The sequence below is a fragment of the Natator depressus genome, chromosome 8, assembly GCF_965152275.1.
Source record: "Natator depressus isolate rNatDep1 chromosome 8, rNatDep2.hap1, whole genome shotgun sequence".
NCBI classification, from domain to species: Eukaryota; Metazoa; Chordata; order Testudines; family Cheloniidae; genus Natator; species Natator depressus.
The window spans coordinates 22545144-22568852 of NC_134241.1; the positions used below are offsets into that span (position 1 = coordinate 22545144).

The 23709-nt window shown below is 43.9% G+C and overlaps 1 protein-coding gene across 1 annotated transcript; it reads right to left on the reverse strand.

Annotated features, from left to right (window-relative positions):
- Positions 1-363: 363 nt before the first annotated feature.
- On the reverse strand, positions 364-6912 carry LOC141992772 (serine protease inhibitor Kazal-type 6-like). Its single transcript, XM_074962108.1, has 6 exons — positions 6855-6912; positions 5624-5649; positions 4445-4575; positions 4170-4221; positions 3226-3353; positions 364-641 (listed from the first exon to the last, which is right to left on the reverse strand). Exons 1-6 carry the CDS (start codon positions 6910-6912, stop codon positions 560-562), a joined length of 477 nt encoding a protein of 158 aa, XP_074818209.1. The 3' UTR covers positions 364-559.
- Between the last annotated feature and the right edge of the window lie 16797 nt (positions 6913-23709).

Below are 23709 nucleotides of genomic sequence, written 5' to 3' on the forward strand. Positions count from 1 at the left end.
TACATAAAGGAATCAGAAGAATTTATAATTTATACTGAAGCATAATATTTTCTATTTTATGCCAATTCTTCCATTAGTTGATCTAGAGAGAGACAATATTTAGAGTTGTTAGGATGAGTGACGTATAAAAGCTTAACTAGAACAGAGGGAAAATGGAGATAATGATCTCAATGCAACAGTCTTGTATGAGCAAATTCTCAAAAATGCCTTCTAATCTAAACATTATCTATTTGATTTAGATTTCACAAGATAAAATTCCACAGAGTCCCTCATTCTTCCATGATAGATCAATTCAGTTCCCCCCACAATTTACTGTGCATAGGTCTCTCAGAATCAGCAGATGGTCCTGTTTCCTCTGCATGAACATTTAAGTTTTTATGACAATTTTTGTCAGAGTAAGATTTTACGTATCTCCTCAGTCAATATTTTCCACCCTCACTACTTGGTTAGTTTGCTGTGTGCAAATTAATTGCCGCTCTCCACCCAAGTGATGACTACATAATTGGTGTTATGTGTACATACTATAGTTTGTAAAGTCTTTGGGAGGAAAAGCACTATATTAGTGTAAATATAATATGTGTAGATTTACCTTTCGGTTACATATGCCTTCATGTTTTATGCCAATGTTAACTCCAGTTATCCTTGAGAAGAGAAAAATTAAGCATAATGTGTATTTCTTCAAAATAAAACATCTCATTGTCACATGTAAAAAAATAAAGGAAATAGACAGTATAGTACAAGACATTTGACCGAGACAGACATATTCATATTAATCCTCTCTGATATCTTGATCAGTTATCTGGCATGTTTTGCCAATTTTTTGCCTCACTAAGGGGCCCATGCCACCAAGTATTAATACTTGTCCCCAGTCTCTCTCAATTCACAGAGTTTTGGAACCCATGATCCTTGCCTAGCGAGTGCTACTTAGTTGATGGGGAGTCCCTCCATCATAACAAAAGGCCAAGTACAGTTCCAAGCACAGTTCCCATAATCAGGGTAATAACAATTTATTCTTCCTGCCCCAATAACAGAGACAGTGGGGATCCCACAGCAGCCAAAGTGACCATTTGGGCAGCTACGGCCTCAGTCTAGGCGGGGTGGGTGTGCCTATGCAAATGAGATCGGCCCCTGAAGTTCTTTTCCACAACTTGCCACACCTCACCACCAGATGTCAGGGTGGAGCTCATCCTGACTCTGCTTACATAGTTATATGACATTATAACCCCATTTGTTGTTGGGAGTAATAAGTCATTTGTTGTTAGACTCATCTATTGAGCTAACATAGCACCTTTCTTTAAGCAATGAGGCTTCTCTAGGAAGCAGGTAATTTGATCTCCATTTTACATATTGGGAAAGAAAGTCAGAGTGGGCCAGATTCTCCATTCCTACTTTTCTGCACCCACAGCTATTACTTTAATATGATACTGTGCTGAGAAAACTTTGAGATGGGAGTAAAGAGGCTCTTTAAACCCCCTTATGCTGCCACTGTGGCATAAGTGGACCATGTCATGAAGTATAATCAGGGCTACAGATATTATAAGACATAAGACATAAGATATTATGGTAGCCCCATTTCTACAGGATGAAAAGTTGAAAGAGAGAAGACAATTATTTTCAGTGAATAATAAAATTGTCTACCTGGTGAGTAAAACTCTCCAGAATTCACTATGAAATTACAGAAACAGTTAAGAACATATGGAATATTTCAGAGGGATGATTTGTAATGATCAAATTCTCTCTGATATAATCTCAGAAGTTACTGGGAATGTGAGGCTCATCATCCCGATGGAAGTCAGCATGGATCTAATGTTAACCAATCATGGATTCCCATTGTGATCTGGGATTTGTAGTTAGGTGCATACATAAAGATAAACCTATTAGCTAGAGTGGTGGTTATCAACCAGGGGTCTGGGGCCCCCTGGAGGGCCAAGAACAGGTTTCAGGGGGTCCGCCAAGCATGACTGGCGCTAGACTCACTAGGACCCCGGGCAGAAAGCCAAAGCCCCACCACACAGGACTGCAGCCCAGGGTCCCAAGCCCTGCCACCTCGGGCTGAAGCTGAACCCTGAGCAACTTAGCTTCACAGGGCCCCCTGTGGTGTGGGGCTCCAAGCAATTGCCCTGCTTGCTACCCCCTAATGCTAGCCCTGGCTTTTGTATGCAGAAAACCAGCTGTGGCACAGCTGATCCGTGGAGTTTTTATAGCATGTTGGGGGAAAAGGGGCCTCAGAAAGTAAAAGGTTGAGAACCCCTGAGCTAGAGGATAGCGCAGGGGTGGGCAAACTACAGCCCGTCAGGGCTTTGGATCTGGCCCATGGGATTGCCACCCCCGTGGCGCCGCAGGGCTAAGGAAGTCTCTCTGCCTGCCCTGGCCCTGCGCCGATCCCGGAAGCGGCCAGCACCACATCCCTGCAGCCTCTGGGGCAGGAGGGGGCAGAGGGCTCCACGCGCTGCTCTCGCCTGCAAACACCACCTTCCACAGCTCCCATTGGCCAGGAACGGGGAACCGCAGCCAAAGGGAGCTGCGGGGGAGGTACCCACAGGCAAGGGCAGCACGTGTAGCCCTCTGCTCCCCCCATCCTCCAGGGGTGGCAGGGACATGGTGCTGGCCACTTCCGGGAGCAGCGTGGGGCCAGGGCAGGCAGGGAGCCTGCCTTAGCCCCGCTGCACGCTGCTGCCACCCTGGAGCCGCTCAAAGTAAGCGGTGCCGGGCCAGAGCCTGCACCCCGCACCCCAACTCCCTGCCCTGAGTCCCCTAACCCCCTGCCTTAAGCCCCTTGTCGCACTCCTCCTGCACCCCAACCCCCTGCCCTGAGCCCTTTCTGCACACTGCACCCCCTCCCACACCACGCACTCCCTCCCACACCCCAACCCCTTGCCCTGAGCCCTTTCTGCACACTGCACCCCCTCCCACACCGCACACTCCCTCCCGCACCCCAACCCCAGCCCTATATTCATGGCCCTGCATGCAATTTCCCCACCCAGATGTGGCCCTCAGGCCAAAAAGTTTGCCATCCCTGGGATAGTGGATCATATTAGCTATGGTGTCCGGGGGACATAGGGGTTAACCAGAAGAGGTCAAAAGAATATGGAAGTGAGTCAGGGACTCAGCTACCTCAGGACATTGATATATCCCTGGATAAAGAAAATGCTTATACAAGAGAACTATTCTTAGCATCTCTTACCATTGATTCAGTTATTCCAAAGGTAATATTCAAGGACTTACATGATTTCTGCACACAGCAGACATTCATTGCTATAAGTGACACCATCAGTTCCACAGACTGGTGCATAGATTCGTGGGCAGGATATCTTGCGTGGGTCTTTTGTTCGTGAGTATTTACTGCAATCAATCTGATAAATGAAGAAGTAGTTATCTGAGTGAAGATTTGGAAGCATTTCAGGGCAGAAACAGCATCTCCTTATGTGGTACCATAAGACAGTGAAGCCCTGAACCTGGTTGGAATCAACTGCTATCAATGACTTCACAGTGTACAGATATTTCCAGCTGGAATATAGGAATACTTATTCTAGTGGTGGATTAAAAAGTTCACTTACTGTTTACTTCATTCTCATTAGTACAAGAATATGAAGAGAGACTACATGGATACTACTAATAGAGTTTTACAATTCCTTCTTATAAACGTCTTGGTTTACTCCCCTTTACAGTGTTGGCAGCCTTGGAATTTGGAATATATTTTGCTTTCAGGTGGAGGGGATGGCTTTTTGTTTTAAATTTAAACCCCGAAATACATCTTTTTGCCTGGAATCAGAGGCTGAAATATTATCAGTTAGATCAGCCCTTCTTTCTCCCAAAGGTGATAAATCAGTTGCCTATAGTCAATGTGTGTGTGGAGGAAAGGTGGGGGCAGGAAGAGCAATGGGGTTTATGTTGGGGGTGATGAGATCTGGCATACCAAGTTTCTGTCTCCTGTAAGTCAGCATTACAAAGCCCATGGCCCTTTTTGTAAGAGTAGGATTTTTCCATGCGTCTTTGCTAGTACTTCTCCCCTCCCTACCTCTGGGGTACTGTGCTCTGTAATTTGGAACTACTCTCTGCCCAAGTGAGAGTTGCATTTCCATGATGCTCTATGAATATCGTGTAGTTAGTAAAGCATTTGGAAGGAAAAAACACTATGCTAATGAAAAATAGAATACACTTGGATTTACCTTTTTCATACATACTCCCTCATGCAGTAGGTTAAACTTGCCTCCAGTTTCCCTTGAAACACAAAAAGAGATCAAAATGAATGTCCCTGCACAGCAATACATCTCATAAGATCACTGTGGAATTACACAGAAGTACATGGGATGTATAACATGTGATTGGGACAGATATATTCATATTAATATTCTTTGACCACTCTAAGTTTTCAGCATTCCTGTATCATTTGCCGCAGTAGATCTAATTCTTGCTAATAGAAAATATTGATTTATTTACTCACCATTTTCTGGTGCACAAAAAACATATGTTGTTGTACGTCACACCATTGGTGCCACAGACAGGACGGTACTCTGTCGTACAGAGGAAGGTTTGGCCCTTTGCTTCTGGATAAGCACTGCAATCATTCTGCAACTGTAAATATATAATTTTCTAGACACACAGATGAATACATGATGATAACTATTAGTGTTCATTCTTTTGGGGTGTATTAGAGCAGTGATTCTCAACCAGGAGTCTGGTGCCCCTCGGGAGCCGCGAGCAGGTTTCAGGGGGTCCACCAAGCAGAACCAGCACTAGACTCACTTAGGCCAGGGCAGATGGATGGGGCTGAAGCCCAGGGCCCTGAGCCCTGCCAGCCAGGACTGAAGCCTGAGCAATGTAGCTTCACAGGGACCCCTGTGTCATGGGGCCCCAGGCAATTGCCATACTTGCTACCCCCTAATGCCAGCCCTGGCTTTTATATGCAGAAGAACAGTTGTGACACAGGTGAGAGTAGGATTTTTCCATGTGTCTTTGCTAGTACTTCTCCCCTCCCTACCACTGGGGTACTGTGCTCTGTAGTTTGGAACTACTCTCTGCCCAAGTGCGAGTTGCATTTCCATGATGCTCTATGAATATCGTGTAGTTAGTAAAGCATTTGGAAGGAAAAACACTATGTACAGCAGCGGGTTTTGGATAAGCACAACAATCATTCTGTAACTGTAAATATATTATTTTCTAGACATATAGATGAATGAATGATAACCGTTACTGTTAATTCTTTTAGGGGTATATTAGTTCCATAATAGCCAGCATTACTGTCTACTATCAATGTGGTAAACTCAGTGACTGACCATATGAAACACATGGGGATATCCTCTTTCCTATAGAAAGTGAACTTTTTAATCCACCCCCAAAATAAGTATTCCTATATCCCAGCTGGAAATATCAGTACCACAGTACCAATGTATAATAACTAATAGCAATAATGATAACAACTGGGGTCATTTTGCTTTTTGATTAACCCAGCCCTGCCCACTACTCTGTTCGAAGTAGGTTCCTAGACTGCACTCATCACTAATATCTGAACACCTTCTTACTAGTTTTAGTGTTTCTTCCGACATGGAAAAGTTGGCCACAATGCAATTCCCTAATGATTAGGGGAGAGTGAAAATTACTAAACAGGAAGAGTTGGACTAACCTGATTCGGAGGTTCACTGGCAATACCTAGAGGAAAAATATGGATACTCAATGTACAATGAGACAAATCCCTGCGACGGAAATCAGGTTATAAGCATTAATTCAAGAAAAATGTCCATTGAACTCTTTTTCTGCAACAAATGGGCCATATGTGGGGTTTTGCACCATTTGAAAATATAATAAGGGGCTTTATCATTTGCTTATTATTACTATATATTTTTCAGCTTTTCTGCTCCACTGAAGATGCAGGGTAACTAACAGCACCTTACAACTTTTGAAAATATTTTTTTCTTCTAAGCCTGATCATTCAAAAACCTTCTCAGTCATTGGCACTGTTTAGGAGTTCTCAGCGCATGGATCCAGTGCTTCACATGACGCGTTGTGCAGAGGAGTGGGAATAAGGCAGGAAAGTTACAAGCCAGGAAGTTAACTTTATGCTTAGAAATCCATTGAAGTCAATGGATGTTAAGCAGGTCCTTAATATTTAGTCTTCTCGGTAACATCTTTCAAAATGATTTCAATTCTTTTTGGAATGAGTCCTTTCACAAATTTGATGTCCCAGTTATACACATGGCATCTGAATCCAAGTTCTTTGAATATTAACCTGATCCTTAATAAGTAATGTATGATGTAGCATGTTAACATTTTATGGTAACTTTGCCATAATAAGAAGTGTTTTAAAAAACGGAAAATTCAAAAACTTGAAGAATGTCTACCTTCTGAATAGCTGGTTGAAAAATGAAGGTGCCGGGGGAGGGGAGGAATTTCACCAAAAAATCACTGAAATTTCCCCCAAGTTTTTTGGAATTTTGAATTTCATTGATATTTTGAAATTGAATGTTTTACCACCATCTCTAGTTGCAACCAATTGTCATATGGTACATTTCACAGCACCATGGGAAAGGGGAGATTTTGTCAAAGGACATTAACATTAACCTGTACTCTTATGGTTCCCTGGATTGTCTACTATCCAAGCAAAACAGGCCGGATCTCAGGATTCTTCTTAAAAACAAGCATGTCACTGACCTTATCCTTTAATAGTCAAGGCTTCCAGAGGACTAGGAAGCAGCAAACACATGGCTCTATAGTAGGGTGAGCAGATGTCCCAATTTTATAGGAACAGTCCCAATTTTTGGGTCTTTTTCTTATATAGGCCCCCCACCCCATCCCGATTTTTCACATTTGCTGTCTGGTCACCCTACTCTAAAGAGGCTACAGCAAAGAGTACTCACCTGAGAAGCAACATAAAAGTACCAGAGGGAGGACCATGAAGACACCAGCTGTCTTCATGGTGGAGATGCTCAATCTAGGTTAACTGCTCTGCTCAGTAGATGCAGTACACCCCAGAGGGAGCGCTCATATATTTATACTCAAGGCCAGAACCTCCATCCTGATTAGAAAATCACATGCAAAAGCCACCAATGATACTGTATACCAGAACATGTTGGTTTTTTTTTGTTTTTTTTTTTGAGGAAGTCCCAGCGTGCTTGGAATGATACATTCTTTCTCAACCTTCCCTTTGGCATCTTGATCTTTTGTGCCAAACAATTCTGCATTTTCATAAGCATTGTGGGTTGATGCATGACAAGAAAAAAAAGAGAAAAAAAAACCCTACAGACCACAGTGAGTCTTTTGATAATGTACAGGTTTTTGTGGAAATTTTCATTATGGGCCCCATAAACTACCCGGTAAACTGTCTTTGCATTGTTAAGAAACCCTTTAGGTTTCTTCACACCTTAGGTTCTCTTTAGGTTCCTTCACACCCTACAAGAGCACTGTACAAATGCAGCATGTATTGGCTAATAGCTGTGTATTTCCAATTATACTCCAAATCTCTTAAAATGGACTGTTCCACTCCAACCACCAGTTTCCAAGATGACAGTTACCTTTCTTTCATAGCTCAGAATTCATCCCCCTTTGAAACATTCAGTTGCTCCAGGTTCTATTCAACATGTTGCTGTTGATTTATAGTCCTACAGGGCCTGATCCTTGTCTACCTGGCACTATTTCAAGATATTCAGCATTGTCATACCCATGGATGCTGCAGCTGTAGACAAATAGAACAAATGAGGAAAATGATGGATCCTGTCTAAGCAGTTCTCAGGTTCTTGCCTCCCTAAGTATCACTGCCCAGATTCACTTACCTCAGAGGTTATATTATTTTCCTGATTAAATCTCTCTCTATATGTTCAGTGTTCAAGTATAAGAAGAGCGAGAGCCAAAACTGTTCAACATTCAGGCTTTATTCCTTCCTCCATGCACACAGTCTTCTCTCATCAAGCACTTCATGAAAGTAGAGTTCTCTAGGTTCTCTAGACATTACCCTATATATAAATTAGGGCTGTCAATTAATCAGAGATAACTCACACGATTAACTCAAAAAATTTAATTGTGATTAAAAAAATTAATCCCGATTTTAATTGTGCAGTTAAACAATAAAATACCAACTGAAATTATTAAATATTTTTGGATGTTTTCTAAATTTTCAAATGTATTGATTTATATTACAACACAGAATACAAAGTGTACACTGCTCACTTTATATTATTATTTTTATTACAAATATTTGCACTGTAAAAATGATAAAAGAAATAGTATTTTTCAATTCACCTCATACATGTACTGTAGTGCACCCTCTTTATAGTAAAAGTACAACTTACAAATGTAGATTTTTTTTTGTTACATAACTGCACTCAAAAACAAAACTATGTAAAACTTTAGAGCTGACAAATAAACTCAGTCCTACTTCTTGTTTAGCCAATCGCTAAGAGAATCAAGTTTGTTTACATTTACGGGATATATGCTGCCTGCTTCTTATTTACATTGTCACCTGAAAGTGAGAACAGGCGTTCGCATGGCACTTTTGTAGCCAGCATTGCAAGGTATTTACATGACAGATATGCTAAACATTTGTATGCCCCTTCATGCTTTGGCCATCATTCCGGAGGACATGCTTCCATGCTGATGACACTCGTTAAAAAAATAATGCGTTAAATAATTTGTCACTGAACTCCTTGGGGGAGAATTGTATGTCTCCTTCTCTGTTTTACCTGCATTTTGCCATACATTTCATGTTATAGCAGTCTCAGATGATGGCCCAGCACATGTTCATTTTAAGAACACTTTCACTGCAGATTGGATAAAAAGCAAAGAAGGTGCCAACGTGAGCTTTCTAAAGATAGCTACAGTACTTAACCAATGTTTAAGAATCTGAAATGCCTTCCAAAATCTGAGAGGGATGAGGTGCAGAACATGCTTTCAGAAGTCTTAAAAGAGCAATACTCCAATGCAGAAACTACAGAACCTACAGAACCCAAACCACCAAAAAAGAAAATCAACCCTCTGCTGGTGGCATCTGACTCAGTTGATGAAAATGAACATGCGTCACGCCGCACTGCTTTAGATCGTTATTGAGCAGAAATCATCAGCATGACTGCATATCCTCTGGAATGATGGTTGACACATGAAGGGACATATGAATCTTTAGCGCATCTGGCACATAAATATCTTGCAACGCCGCCTACAACAGTGCCATGCGAACACCTGTTCTCACTTTCAGGTGACATTGTAAACAGGAAGTGGGCAGCATTATCTCCTGCAAATATCTGCAGCATTATCTCCTTGTTTGTCTTAGCAATTGGCTGAACAAGAAGTAGGACTGAGTGGACTTGTAGGCTCTGAAGTTTTACATTGTTTTGTTTTTGAATGTGTTTTTTTTGGTACATAATTCTACATTTGTAAGTTCACTGTTCATGATAAAGAGATTGCACTACAGTACTTGTATTAGGTGAATTGAAAAATACCAGTACTATTTCTTTTGGTTTTTACAGTGTAAATATTTGTATTCAAAAGAAATATAAAGTAAGCACTGCACATTTTGTATTTTGTGTTGTAATTGAAATAAATGTATTTGCAAATGTTGAAAACATCCAAAACTATTTATATAAATGGTATTCTATTATTGTTTAACAGTGCGATTAATCACGATTAATTTTTTTAATCGCTTGACAGCCCTAATATAAACATAAGATCATACTATACCAACCTTTATTGGGAATTACCATTCTCACTCTTTTTTTTTAAGTGACAGAAAGAAACCCAATGGATGCTACATGGGGAGTGCTAGCCAAAAGGGAAGTGTCTATTTTTTCAGTTTCCTCTTACTGATACATGCCATGAGAGATTAAACATAAAAAAAGGCCTGCCATCTAAACCGGCCAAAGGAAAAATCTAAGGCTTGCCTGGGAGCTAGAGTCCTGCGATGCTTTGCAGTTTGGCTAACTATGAGGAGTTGAATTGTACCAAGCAGTAACCATGTATTTTGAACTTATTGTAACAGATATTTTAGTAATACTTACCACGAAATGTGTGCAAAATGTATAACGAATAAAATGATCCAAATAAGGGAATAAACAATGACTAACTACCAGGTGTTGAGACAGTTGGAAAGTTACAAGGGAACAGAGGACTTAGGAAATAACCTAAGATAAGAAGAAGTATGTACCAAAAGGAGGAAGTAGTTAAGGGTCATTGTGGTAAAGAAGAAGGGGTAACAAGGAAATCATTTGTGAAGGGGGAGGAGACCATCTGCAGACTGGAAGCAGATTGTCAGAGACAACTACAGAGGAAGGTATTCTACGGTTGTGAGTAACTGTAGGCCTCTCTGTGTAATATTCTGTCTTTACTATCTTTTAATCAATAAAATCCAATCAAAAGCTGACTTATCTGAGTTTTGTTATTATTAATTAAAGCTAAACTCGAGACAACCACTCTCATCAAAACTATAATCACAATTAAAATTTTCTCAATTACTGGCTGTTAATTGGCTATTGATTATCAATAATTATTACATATTGACTATTAATTATCAATATGAGAAACAGAGAGGTTGGTCTCCAATGTCCCACACAATCTTTCCAGTTTATAAGAGGGAAACCACAGTTTGAGAAGAAAGAGCAATACTGCTAACATGAACTAGAATCCTTTTCTATAGGACAGGGGTTCCCAAACTTGGTTCACGGCTTGTTCAGGGTAAGCCCCTGGCGGGCCACGAGACACTTTGTTTACCTGAGCGCCCCAGGTACGGCCACTCGCAGTTCCCAGTGGCCCCGGTTTGCCGTTCCCGGCCAATGGGAGCTGCGGGAAGCGGTGGCCCGACCAGCACCGCTTCCCCCCAGCTCCCATTGGCTGGGAAGGTGAACTGCAGCCACTGGGAACTGCGAGCGGCCGTACCTGCAGATGCTCAGGTAAACAAAGCATCTCACGGCCCACCAGGGGCTTACCCTGAACAAGCCGCAAACCAAGTTTGGGAACCCCTGCTATAGGAGAAGAAATGCAGGAACATTTGACATATTTGCTGCATCTGTCTGCTGTCAAACTATGAGTAGTTTTCAGTGGAACAAATGCTAAGCCCCAGCGGACCAAAGCCAGGGTAAAAGAGCTGTGCACAGAAGAACAACAGAGGAGCAGAGGTGATGGAACCTTCACAATGCCAAAGTAGAATTCAGAGTACGCAGAAAGTTAGCCTGTGGCCACCATACCTGGGGGAGAGAGGGAGAGGAGTGGGAATTACAGAGCAAACTCGGTTGGCTTTTTCCCAATGGAAGAGCGTTGTTTTTGTTTTGTTTTTTTTACCACAGAGGAAGCCCCAGGTTTAAGACCCCTTTGAACTGAGGGTCTTGCTCTGTATATTCAGTATCTGTCTGACCAAAGCCTCCCCCTCCCCCCTCCTCTCCCCTCCCCACTTCTTTGTTGGTGTTCTGAGGCAGACTGGTCAACCCCACTCCTCTCTCCCAGGAAGAGTTAAATATGAGTGTAAGCAGTGTCAGGATGAGCTCCACCCTGACATCTGGTGGTGAGGTGTGGCAAGTTGTGGAAAAAAAAACTTTAGGGGCTGATCTCATTTGCATAGGCACACCCACCCCGCCTAGACTGAGGCCATAGCTGCCCAAATGGTCACTTCGGCTGCTGTGGGATCCCCAGTGTCTCTGTTATTGGGGCAGGAAGAATAAATTGTTATTACCCTGATTATGGGAACTGTACTTGGCCTTTTGCTATGATGGAGGGACTCACCATCAACTAAGTAGCACTCGCTAGGCAAGGGTCATGGGTTCCAAAACTGTGTGAATTGAGAGAGACTTGAGACAGGTATTAGTACCTGGTGGTGTGGGCCCCTTTGTGAGGGCCTGAAGCACCAATTGCACCTCTGTCTCTCTCCACTGTGGAATGTCAGAGCTAATTTTGGGTCTATTAAGAGTCTTGCTACAGGTACTATGCTGCATTCACTTTGGCCTTAAGGTGCACCAGCACTAAGGCCCCCACTACTATGAGCTGAAATCACTAAGAGCTGAAATCACTAAGCACTGTGTCAAGTAGTGGGGAGCCGGAAGATCTAGAGTGCCGCGGTGTGTTTGTGAGACGGCGAGCTGAGCAGAACTGTTCGTGAGACAGCGAGCTGTGCGGAGTGGAGCCAGTCGTGGTGGAGCGGAGCTGTCTGTGAGACAGCGGTGTGTTCGTGAGACGGCGAGCTGTGCAGAGCTGTTCTTGAGACAGCGAGCGGTGCAGAGCAGAGCCGGTCGTGGTGGAGTGGAGCCGTTCGTGAGACAGCGGTGTGTTCGTGAGACGGCGAGCTGAGCAGAGCTGTTTGTGAGACGGCGAGCGGTGCAGAGCGGAGCCGGTCGTGGTGGAGCAGAGCCGTTCGTGAGACAGCGTAGCAGAGCAGAGCCCTGTGGGGCAGTCAGCTTCAGGACACGTAAGGTGCCCCTTGCCCCTTTTCCCCACACACAGGCACATTTTAGCCAGACTGGGGAGTAACACTATGCAGATGAACTTTTGAACTCTGGGGCTGGACTTTTTGGACTTTGGGTGATTTGTGGATTGCTGGACTCAAGAGACGTTTGGGTGCTGGGACTCTAGAACCCGAGGGAAAGGGGCATGCCCCAATTTGCTTGGGGTGGTTTTTTTTTGCTCATGAGTTGTGTTATGAATCCTGTTGGTGGTGTTTCCCCAACATAATGCCACATTGTTTCTCTCTGTTATTAAAAGGCTTTTTTGCTACACTCAGACTATGTGCTTGCGAGAGGGGAAGTATTGCCTCTTGGAGGCGCCCAGCGGGGGTGGTATATATTTGTCCCAGGTCACTGGGTGGGGGCTCGAGCCGGTTTGCATTGTGTTATTGGAATGGATCCCCTAGATATTGAACCCGGCCCTTGTTGCTGCCAACTCTGATGGGCAGAAGGGTTACATGAGCAACAACAAAGCCCATTTTCTTGGGTTGAGATATTCTTCCAGTATAATATGATGTGTGAAAAGATGGGTCTCTCAGCAGCATCAGGGACAAGTCACCCCTCCTACTGCTATGGATTCACCATCATCTGTTGGAGTTGAGGGATGGGAGAGTTTCCATATGATGCTCACAACCTTTCCTACAGTGTATGATTTGTGCTGTGCGACCCAGCTGTTGGCAGTAACTGGACAACAGAGCCCATAAACTCAGAATATATGCCTCATATGAATAACTATCAAATGTCAGTTTCAGAAGGACTCACTTGTGATGGTGAAAGATTCTAGTTAACAAGCAAGCCTCATGATTTCTTCACATTTCACCTCCTCTGTTTCTCGCTGTACTTCACACTCTAACCACAGACTGTATCCCATACAACAACAGTCCATGAATTTCAGTCTGACCACATAGAACCCACATATCTGAATCCCAGAAATTTATTCTCATGCCTATGGCAATGAGCTAGTTTGGTCTGCTTTATTCATCTCTCTTTTCCCATGAGTTTTAGTTTTTTTCCAACACAGATATAATGGTCAGTGTTGTTACCAACCACAGATTGGGGAAAAGCAGAAATTAATAAACAACTAGGAGCTGGACTCACTTCATCATCCTGGTTGGCAACACCTGGAACCAAAACACAGACAAGACATAAAATGAAAGAAAATATCAGTTGGACATTGAGTTAAAAACATTAAATGGTCAGTAGCAAGATTGAATGAAGTTTTGTAACCCAATAAACATGACCAAGTGAAGGTTTCCTGCATTAATCCACCATGGGCCTGATTGTTCTGTTAGATACATCCATTTCACATAGGTGTAACTCCATGGACTTCATTGGAGTCTCTCTTGATTTATAGCAATGTGAGAGGAAAAAAGGGCCCACTGTGTTGCTATGGAGATTTGCAGTCACTTTAGTAAACCATGGATGGAATTTTGATTGTTTACTATAACATTCTAATTGTTTCCCATTGACATTTTGATTGTTTACCATTCCTCAACTAATGAGTCAGCTCTCCCATCACCTGTGATTTCATAGCATCTTGAGCCAGAACCCTTCAGCACCATGAGGGATTGGAATAATTGCTGGTGAGTTACTGGCCAGAGACTCAGCTTTATGCTTAGGACCCAATTTTACAGACACTTTTATATCCAAAGTTTATTGCAGGAATAGTTATTTGTTTAAATCTATCTAAGTTCTGTTCCAAAATCAGACACAGAAATGCTGTAATTGGTGTCCACAATTAGTTGATAATGCAATTATTTATGGATGCAAAATTGGAGGTCAGTTTGAGGCCCTTTTAAAAAATCAGACCCATCTTTCAAAAAGAAATCAGCCACTCTTTAGCAATAAACATTCTATGGAGCTTGTTTTTAATAGTCAGACCCTTCCCAAGAGTTAGAGGTATGAGGCACAGGGCTCTGTAAGGCTGCAGCAATGGTTATTTACTGGAGAAGCAGAGGAAAAAAGTGCCAGAGAGAGGAGCACTAGGCCATCTGTTATCTTTATGGCTGTTAAGTTTGGGCTCGGTTTGTTACTGTTCTGCTCAATAGAGTCTCTCACAGTCTACAGCACAGATTAAGCTGTCGGGTATGTAAACACACATAAGAAGTCAGATTCTCCACTTTGATTGTGAGAGACTTTCTAATTTGTCACTGACAATAAAACCCAGACAAGGCTATTTATGGGACTGCTCCAGTCTCAGAAGAATGCTTCTTTCTCAACCAAGTTCCCTGAAAACTGCATCAAATGTGTGACGTGCCTGAAATCATATATTTAAAAAACAGACAACAACAATAGTAAAAACTAAACTATTTCCCCCAGCGGGCATATTTCTTACAGTGGCTCCACAGGGAGGCCAGTATAGTCAAAGTATATAGACCATTATCTGCTCCATCTATGCCTCACACACAGATAGAGGGGTGTAAGCGGGTCACCACATCCAGAGCACCCCCACATGGCAATAGCAGGGTGCTGGAGCAGCCCTGCCTCAGTTTCCTTCCAAATGGGTTACCAGTGAGTCCACCAACTTTTCTATATATGCCTAACAGCATCCTCTTCCAAGGGTCACATTAACAAAAAATTCAACAGCAAGGACAAAGAACAATCTTCATCCAGCTTCTCAGGTCCCCATTCCTCTTCAGGAACACTGGCCCCAGAGCTGCACCCCAAGAGCCTACTCTTGTTCCAAAGCACACTATAGACACTAACTTCCGTTCTGTAATTCCTTCCTTTATTTCTCTTCCTCCCCCGCAATCCCTTACTACGAGCCTGTCACACCATCTCCTTACACCCCACCCCTCATTAGGCCTAACCTGGGCACAACTGTTTAGTCATAAGGGGGACTAATCCCACCTTTCTTGAAGACTCAGTCACCCTCTGACAAGGGGCTTATAATTTAGCCAAATATAGTGTACTGAATGATAGTTAGACAGGTGTACGGCTAGGACAGCGTGGCCTGAAGTGTTTTTATGTCCTCGCCATCAAAAGTGCTTTCCAGTTCTTGCACCAAGACACACTCATGGCTTTTGGAAGACAGATGTGATGGCCTTCAATTGTGTTTCACAGTTCAGCCTTCTTACAGTATGCTGTTCCTTAGATGGATAAAAAGCTTTTAGGCCAGATTGTATCTGAATGTTATGCTGATGCACAGGGAGAGAAGGGCACAAGGAGCCTTCCCCTTTGAGCATCCTGCATCAGAACCAACCGTTATTGCTTCATTCAACTGTCTACTTTCTCTGACATCACTTCAGACTTTTCTTTAGCTAATGCTATAGGGCTTTGCGGCTTATTCACTTCACTGGGTTACTATATGTGGCAATCATATCCCCTGCGAGACTTGTCAGGCTCAGGGTATCCTGTTGCAGTGGGGCCCTTTGCAATAAGATGGCACCCACATGCTGCCTTGCACAGCAGAGACCTGTGATTGAGAGAATTTATACTACCAGATTTCACTTTTTGTTGTTGGCATTTGGTTTCCTTCAGATTTAAAGACCTGAAGTTCCCCCCAGGATTACTGCTGTGGGATCTAAGCACCTTTTCTTGTTCATTGGTGTAAACTGTGTTTGTGTTTTCAGTTTCTGACACATTAATGCTGGACTTAACATATAAGTACACACAGAAAATGTAATGGTAATAGTACCATAGCTGTGTCGCCAGTACAGAATAATCACCTAACCAGTAAGGTCAGAATATTCTGAGCCTCTGTCGTGAGGTGCTCAAATATATGTTAACTCCTTAAACTTAAAAATGTGCATGGATAATGCCTTTAAACAAGGTCTTGTTACTCAGAAATTCTCCCACAGGTGAAGAGTAAAGACATGGACATTTCTATAAAATGTAAAAGGTGAATGACAGTTAATCTGCTGCAAACATCTTGTGCTTTCCAGTCCACATAGCCCTTTTCCCATGAGTACCCTTCCTGAGCTAATCTATGAAGTAATTATCCTCTTCTCATTCAAATCCCTCCTCATGACCTATTTGTATCTTAGGACTTGGCCACACTGGCACTTTACAGTGCTGCAACTTTCTCGCTCACAGGTGTGAAAGAACACCCCCTCCCCCCCAGCACTGCAAATTTCAGCTCTCTCCCAGCGCTCTGCCGCGACCACACAAGCCAGGTTAAAGAGCTGCTGCGGCTACCAATTGAACAACAAAACTTCTGTCATTCATGGGTGCTTAAAAAGCCCCCCCACCCAAGACAAAAGTTCTTCTGGGGCAAGTGGCAGTGTAAATGGCTCATTTTAGCCACTTTAGAGGAGCGCTCTCCTGCAGACAACACCAACCCTGCCTCTAGGGGGTGGAAGCGTCTTGTCGGCAAAAGTGCTGACAAACAGCGTTTACACTGCCCGACTTGTAGCGACTTTTAGCTGCCAACTAATAATGGTGGCCAGTAGGGATTGCTGATATTCATTGGCTCATTTCTATTTTTAATACAACCCTAAAACAAAAAACTTGATAAGTGATTTATTATTCTCAGTATTATTACCCCTGTTGTACACATGGAGAAACCAAGGCACACAGAAGTGAAATGACTTTCCCAAGGTCATTCTCCAATGGAACCATCCATGTATCAAAAGGCAGATCAGTTCCATTTAAAAAGGAATGTAAGAACAGTTGAGATGATCAGATCAGCAAACAGAACCCATTTGGCAGAAATGGAGTGGAAAAGCAAAAGGAGACCAAAATTATCTTGGGCCAGCAAGGAACCAGGAAAGTAACAAAGCTACGTTTCTAGTAGAGCATTCAGGACTATGCTCTGATACACAGGCGATGTCTACACTTGAAAAACAGGTTGCATTTTAAAGCATGTTAGCTAACACATTTTGACTAACAATTTAAAAAAAGACTTTGCATCTAGTGTAGAGAGGGCAAGCTTTGTTTAAACATGTCAGCTCATCGTGGTCAATCCTACAAGGGGAACTTTTTTCTTTTCTGTTAACTGTAAAGACTTAGTATGAGATATCAGAAGCAATACCCCTACCCCACACCCTAGTAAAAACAACAAAACAAAAAATTCAGCTGGGTTTACTTTATTGAACAAGAAGATCAAGACAGTGATACTATCAGAAGCAAAGGATCAGCAGAGAATAGGTCTGTTTGTGGATCTGCTAAAGGAAACTGAAAGCAATGGAGAAGCAAGGAAGGATGAGGTAGACTAGAGTTGTGTAGGGTGCTAGGTAGTGGATTTTCAGTGATCAGCAGTATCAAATATTCAAAATTTGCGATAATGCTTAAAATGGAGTTTACCACCTGACCTGGAGGGAAATAGGGGGACAGATTAGAGACAGATCTAGATTCTTAGCAGGTGTAAATGAACATAGTTTCATTGAAGTCAATGGAATTTAAGATGCTTAACATTAAGCAGGTATGTAAGTGCTTCAGTTGGGAGCCCAAGTTTTCCTATAGACATTAACAAGGTATTTTGAAATAAATGAGGGACTTATTTCAAATGGCAAGGATCAAATAAATACTAATTTTCTGCCATGTGTCTTATTTCAATATGGGACACCCAGTACTCTTCCATGTCAATAACAATAGGTCATCATTGAGTGTCATATGGAATCACTGGGAGCAAGATTATTATTGGCAGGGATTGGACTGCCCCCAAAGGGTTTACATCTTGTCTGGCTTGCTGGGAGATATTTAACTGGGTTGCAGCCTGGTATAAATCTCCCACCTTTTCCACTTTTTGAGATTGGAAGTGACACTTTAGAATTCAACCATTCACTATTCTTGATCACAATGGGAAAGGGGAAGTCACTCCCCTGTCTATCCATATTGATCATCAACTGGTGACAATGGAGAGGAGTTGCTGAATTATCATAGGGGAGGGACCCTCTCAGCCTCTCCTACATAAGTCCTGATCCTGCAAACACACATGCATGCGTATAATTTTAGTCACATGAAATGGTTGCAGGATCACGGCCATAACTTGTAACATGTGACCCAGCTCAGTTTCATTGGCATTAACTTAACATCAGAACTAGTAAATACAAGAAATGAGCCCTGATAAGCAAAACTATTGTAAGCCCCACTCCCCCCTTTGCTTCCTTGGTTACTCGGGAGCAGGCAGCACTCGCCTGGGTGCCTGAGAGTAAAGGAGATCCTGAGTATCCCAGTGGTGATGTTGAATAGATGGGAATCCTCTATCCACCCCTCTGCTGCAGTCCTTTTACTTACAAAGGACATTAATCTTGGCAGTGCTTCCAGCTGGCTGGGTCCTGGCGCGCCTTGGTAAACCTGAGCTCATCTACACAATGGATCTAACCCCAAAGTACAGTTATAAACAATAGATAGCCAATATCCTCTTAGATAACACACCTTTACTTAACAATTTAGAAAAACATGATATAACAGACTGAGATTAATTAAAATGTCACAGCCACTTTAAATCAGTAGGGGGCACATCACTAAATCCATTAATAAATGCATTTACAGAAATAAATGAAACTTAACCAACTTACATTTACCCTGCCCCTGTGCGTGCACTCCTCTTAATGTCAGAGTTCTAGACACTGGCTAGTTGTATGGGTGCATTTGAAGACCTTGAAGCTGCAGACTGCACTGTTGGTCCAGTAAAGCAGTCCAGCCAAGGGAATAAAGCACAGAATGATTCTAACCTGGGATCATTCCAAGCTGCAAGATGGGCGTTGTTATAACCAGAAGTCATAACCCTGGATCCTGGTTAGACAGTAAGACCGCTCCGTCTCTTATCAGACCCCTTACAGTATCCTTGCTATCCCCCTTTCCCTGCAAGCACTTTCCCAAACAACAATGGTCGTGTTTACTCACACCGTCTTCACTACATGCCAACCTCAGCCAGTTCTGGGCACAGTAGCAGTCTCTGTCCTGCCTGCAATGAAGCCCAGCAATAGCCTCAGCAGTTTCACAGCAGCAGCTTCTGGCTTTCTAGCTTGGACAGAGTTCCTCAAAGCAACCTCCACTCCCCTGACCAGGATCTCAGTTCCCCACCCAAAAGAGAGGCTACCGTAGCTCTCCCCTGGAAGCCCCTCCCTTCCCCTCTCCCAAGGCATCATGGGAGTTGTAGTCTCCAAGGCTAGATTACAGCGCTCAGGATCTCCCTGACTGGAACGCTCCCAATTAAGTTTACAGGCCTCTTGCCTAGAACAGGGATTGGCAACCTTTGGCACACGGCCTGCCAGGGTAAGCCCCCTGGTGGGCCGGGCCGGTTTGTTTACCTGCTGCGTCTGCAGGTTCAGCCGATCGCGGCTCCCACTGGTCGTGGTTCGCTGCTCCAGGTCAGCAGGGGCTGCAGGAAGCGGCACAGGCCAAGGTATGTGCTGACCGCCGCTTCCTGCAGCCCCCATTGGCCTGGCCCGGCGAACTGCAGCCAGTGGGAGCCGCGATCGGCCGAACCTGCGGATGCGACAGGTAAACAAACCAGCCCGGCCTGCCAGGGGGTATGCCTGGCGGGCCATGTGCCAAAGGTTGCCAATCCCTGGCCTAGAATAAGGTGCCTACACTATTAAATGTCAGTTCAGCAAGGATTTCCCTATGCTGGCGAAAAAGTCTAGTTAATGTATCAGGTGCAGAGAAAAAGGGTCATTTTTAAGAATGGAAAACAACTGGAGTCTTGAGGATTATCTGATATTCCCCTCTCACTATTTCATCCCCTGGTTGCTCTCTGTATGTCACACTGTCTAATGACACACTATGTCAGAAACTATAATCTCTGACTGTATGGAAACCATGGATCTGGATCCAATGGATTTACAATTTCAGTGTTATGGCATTTGATGAACTCATGTTTTTTTCCTACGTTTTAGTGTTTTTCCAAAACAGAGATCATGGCACAATGTTGTCACAAAATGTTTATCTTGAACCAGAGATTGGCAGAAGGTGATAATTAACAGAAAGAGCCAGACTGACCTTATCCCTGGGTGTCTGGCAGCATCTGCAAGAAAAGCAGCCACAAAAGATCAACAGAAGTAAAGTTCTGGACAGAAATGAAACTAAATCTACCTGCAGAATATCCAATTGTAGCTGCCTAATTCAGCAAACTTATTGTGTGATGGTTTACTTCTTTTAAGGACCATGTGTATGGAAATTTAAAATTGTAAGATAGTAACTAATGAGAGCATAGTTGACGATTTAATAAAGCAATTTCCTTGACTTACTATTTAACTAAACAAAAAGGTATTCCTGGAAGGACATTTTCAAAAGAAATTGGTCTAATAAAAGATATTTCCTCACCCACCTTGTCTCTCTAATTTTCAAAAGAGCACATTTTTGTAGCATTTTGTCTTGCACCTACTTACACTGATTCTTCGGTTACACCCAAATCTGTTTGAAGAGATTCATTAGTCTGAGTATCTGTCTTTGATTTGAGAGTGTTAGCAAGTGGCAAGACCGGGCTCTTTCCAGGGCAGAGAAGCAGCAGCAACAGAAAAATGCCAGAATGGAGAGCATTAAGACCCTGATTACCTTCATGTTGGAGATGGTGGTTTAATTTGTGTTGCGTCTGCTAGGGCTCAGCTCAGTTGATGCTCTTAGAGTAAACTCCACAGATGGAGTATATGTATATAGATGCCCAAGAAGTCAGATGTTTTCCCTTAGATTATGAAAGCACTTTCCAATTTGTCATGGAAAATGAAACCCAGACAAAGTTTGTAGAGGCTGTCTTGCCCAGTGAGGAATGCTTCTTTCTCAACTGCATTCCCTGAAAAATGGAGAAAATAGGAGTCAGACCCTGAATCTTGTAGACAGCAGAGATTAACAATTGTCATGACTTTACCCAAACAGGCACATTTGAGACTGATCACAGAGGGAAGGGAAATTGAATCACCAGTTTATTTTGATCATTACAGACTACCATCTTGCCACAACTCAGTTGCAGGGTGGTGGACCCAGTGACCATTTTAGGACAAAAAGTTGGCCACACCCTTTTCAGACAGTAGCCCTTTTCTCAGAGAGCTGCATAATCCTTAAAATAAGTAAATTAAAAGAAAAGAGAAGAGAAGAGAAAATAATAATAGCAACAGTGCTGTTCCTCATTTAAGATTGCATGGCCTTTAGGTTTCCAATAGGTTAATGTACTAGACCCTCCCCCAGTCTAGGCAGGGGGGTGTCCATAGGGCTTTTCTACCCTCTCACCACCTTCTGATGCAGCCACAGGAGAGCACCCTTCCCCTGATTCAAGCCCTCTTTGTGCCCTGGATCTCTTTTTACATCCCCTAGCTGGGAATCATTAGCCCCAATCACTAATTGCTGTCCAACTGGATCAGATGATTCCCAGCACCTGCCTGGCTCCTTTCCAGAACAGGGCTGGCTGCTCCCTGGACCTTAAAGAGGCAGATCACTCTGTTACAATAATTCAGCATGAAACACTCTCAAGTGTTGAATGAGACTGAACACTCTGCAGCTATATAGCATTAATATAATCACATCCAAAAAATTTAATAAAAGAATGCTCAAGTGGCAAAGCCAAACACTTCGAAGTTAGCAAATGCCAGAATTAAGATTGCCTATGCAATCTTTAATTACATGATCATATACTACATTTTCCAAAGGGCCCTGCCTTATTCAATGAAAGAGCAATATTTTTTTTATCCTCCACAGAAGTATGTAGCCTTATTTAAAGCTCACAATCCAAATCTTGAGCTGAATACAAAATTTTTAGTCTACTGGTGGATGTCTCTGTGAAGCAAGGGATGTAGGCCATGGGCTTCACAGAGACTACTATCACTATAGTATCTGAGTGCTTCACAAACGTTAATAAATGTATCTTCAAAACATCACTGTGAGTTTAGGAGGTATTTTTATCCCCATGCAGGGCCGGATTAACCTTTTGTGGGCCTGGCATCAAACATATTTGTGGGCCCCCATGGAGGCAATGGAGCATGGCGCGGGGAGGTCAGTCCCTGGAGCGAGGGGCCAGCCAGAGGCAATAGGCATGGCATGGCAGGGGCGGCCCTGCTCCGCCCAATGCGAGGGCACTGTTTACAAACCGGCTGTTGCCAGACGCACAGTGGTCTGCTTGGCCCTGTGCCGACAGCATGCCCCTTCCCCTTGGGCGCAGGCCCATGCCACACCACACAGGCTCCCTGCCCAACACCCCCAACTCCCTATGTCCAGAGCCTCCCCAGACCCACTATGCCCAGTGCCCTCCCAGGCCCATCCACAAATGCACAGTGCCCTGCACAACACCACCCCTGCCCACAGCCCCACCACAACTGCCCAGCACCCCATACACACTCTCCCTAGTGCCCCAACACACACAGATCCTCCCTGCCCCTTCACAGCCCAGCATCCCTCATACACCCGACAGACCTACTCCCTCAAGCCCTGCCTCCCGGCCTCACTCACTGACCCTGCTGGGAGGCAACTGTCTGCCGGGCTGAGCCGGCAGCGCAGCCAAGTCTGGTGCCCGGGCCAGGAATTGCTCCAGCCCCTCGGGAGTGGCGCAATCAGCCAGGCCAGGACCTGCCCCGGCTGGGTCCCTCAAGACGCACTTGCCTGGAGGGTCCCAGCCAAGCCCTCCACACTGTTTCCCCCTCCTCACCTGGCTGAGACTGGCCGGGCTTCTGCACCAGTCCCAGGTGGCTCAGCTCTGGGGAGACAGGTGAGGCCCCACAGACTACCCGGAGCCAGAAGTGCAGAGTGGTCCGGCCAGGGGCCAGAGAGGAGCAGAGGAGTTGGGCCAGGGGGCGGAGAGGAGCCCTTGACCAACGCGCGGGCAGGCCGAGAGGAGCAAGTGGTGGGCTGGGGAGCCACCGGGGTCTTGGGGTGCAGTGCAAACGGAGCAGGCCAGGGCCCATTCTGAGCATGGGCCCAGCTCCATGGAGCCACTGGAGCCATTGTAAACCCAGTACTGTCCCCATGTTACAATGAGGAACTGAGAAATTCAGGCCATATTGCCACAAGTGTCCACTAATTGGGGTGCCTTAGGACCTGATTTTTCAGAGTACATAGCATTTTTATGGTACTTTATATGTTCAAAGCACAGCTCCAATCAGTGTCAGTTGCAGTTGTGAACACTGAACGCTTCTACAAATCAGATCGCAGGCATCTCATATTGGGCACCCAGAGAATGAGGAACACACAAAGTAGTAACTTCCTGTGAAGAGTTTGGTTTAAGCAGTTTGACTAGTACCACATTGGAATTCTATGGCAGAGACAGGGATCCAATTCAATTCTCCAGGGTGACATTCAATTACCCAAGCCATGAGACCATTCTTTCTCTTCCTGAAGTTCCCTGCCTCATTCACCCCACACCTTCCAACTTCTTGGACAATCAAGGCTGAGATCCTCCAGACAACTGCCTCATTCACTACACAACCCTGAT

What these genes read in the sequence shown, in the direction of transcription:
- LOC141992772 (XM_074962108.1), bottom strand. Translation starts at nt 6,912, where the DNA reads ATGAAGACAGCTGGTGTCTTCATGGTCCTCCCTCTGGTACTTTTATGT. An exon ending in ACTTTTATGTTGCTTCTCAG is followed by an intron (nt 5,650 to 6,854) that starts GTGAGTACTCTT and finishes TTTTTCCTCTAG; the next exon opens with GTATTGCCAGTGAACCTCCG. An exon ending in TTTTTGTGCACCAGAAAATG is followed by an intron (nt 4,222 to 4,444) that starts GTGAGTAAATAA and finishes TTGTGTTTCAAG; the next exon opens with GGAAACTGGAGGCAAGTTTA.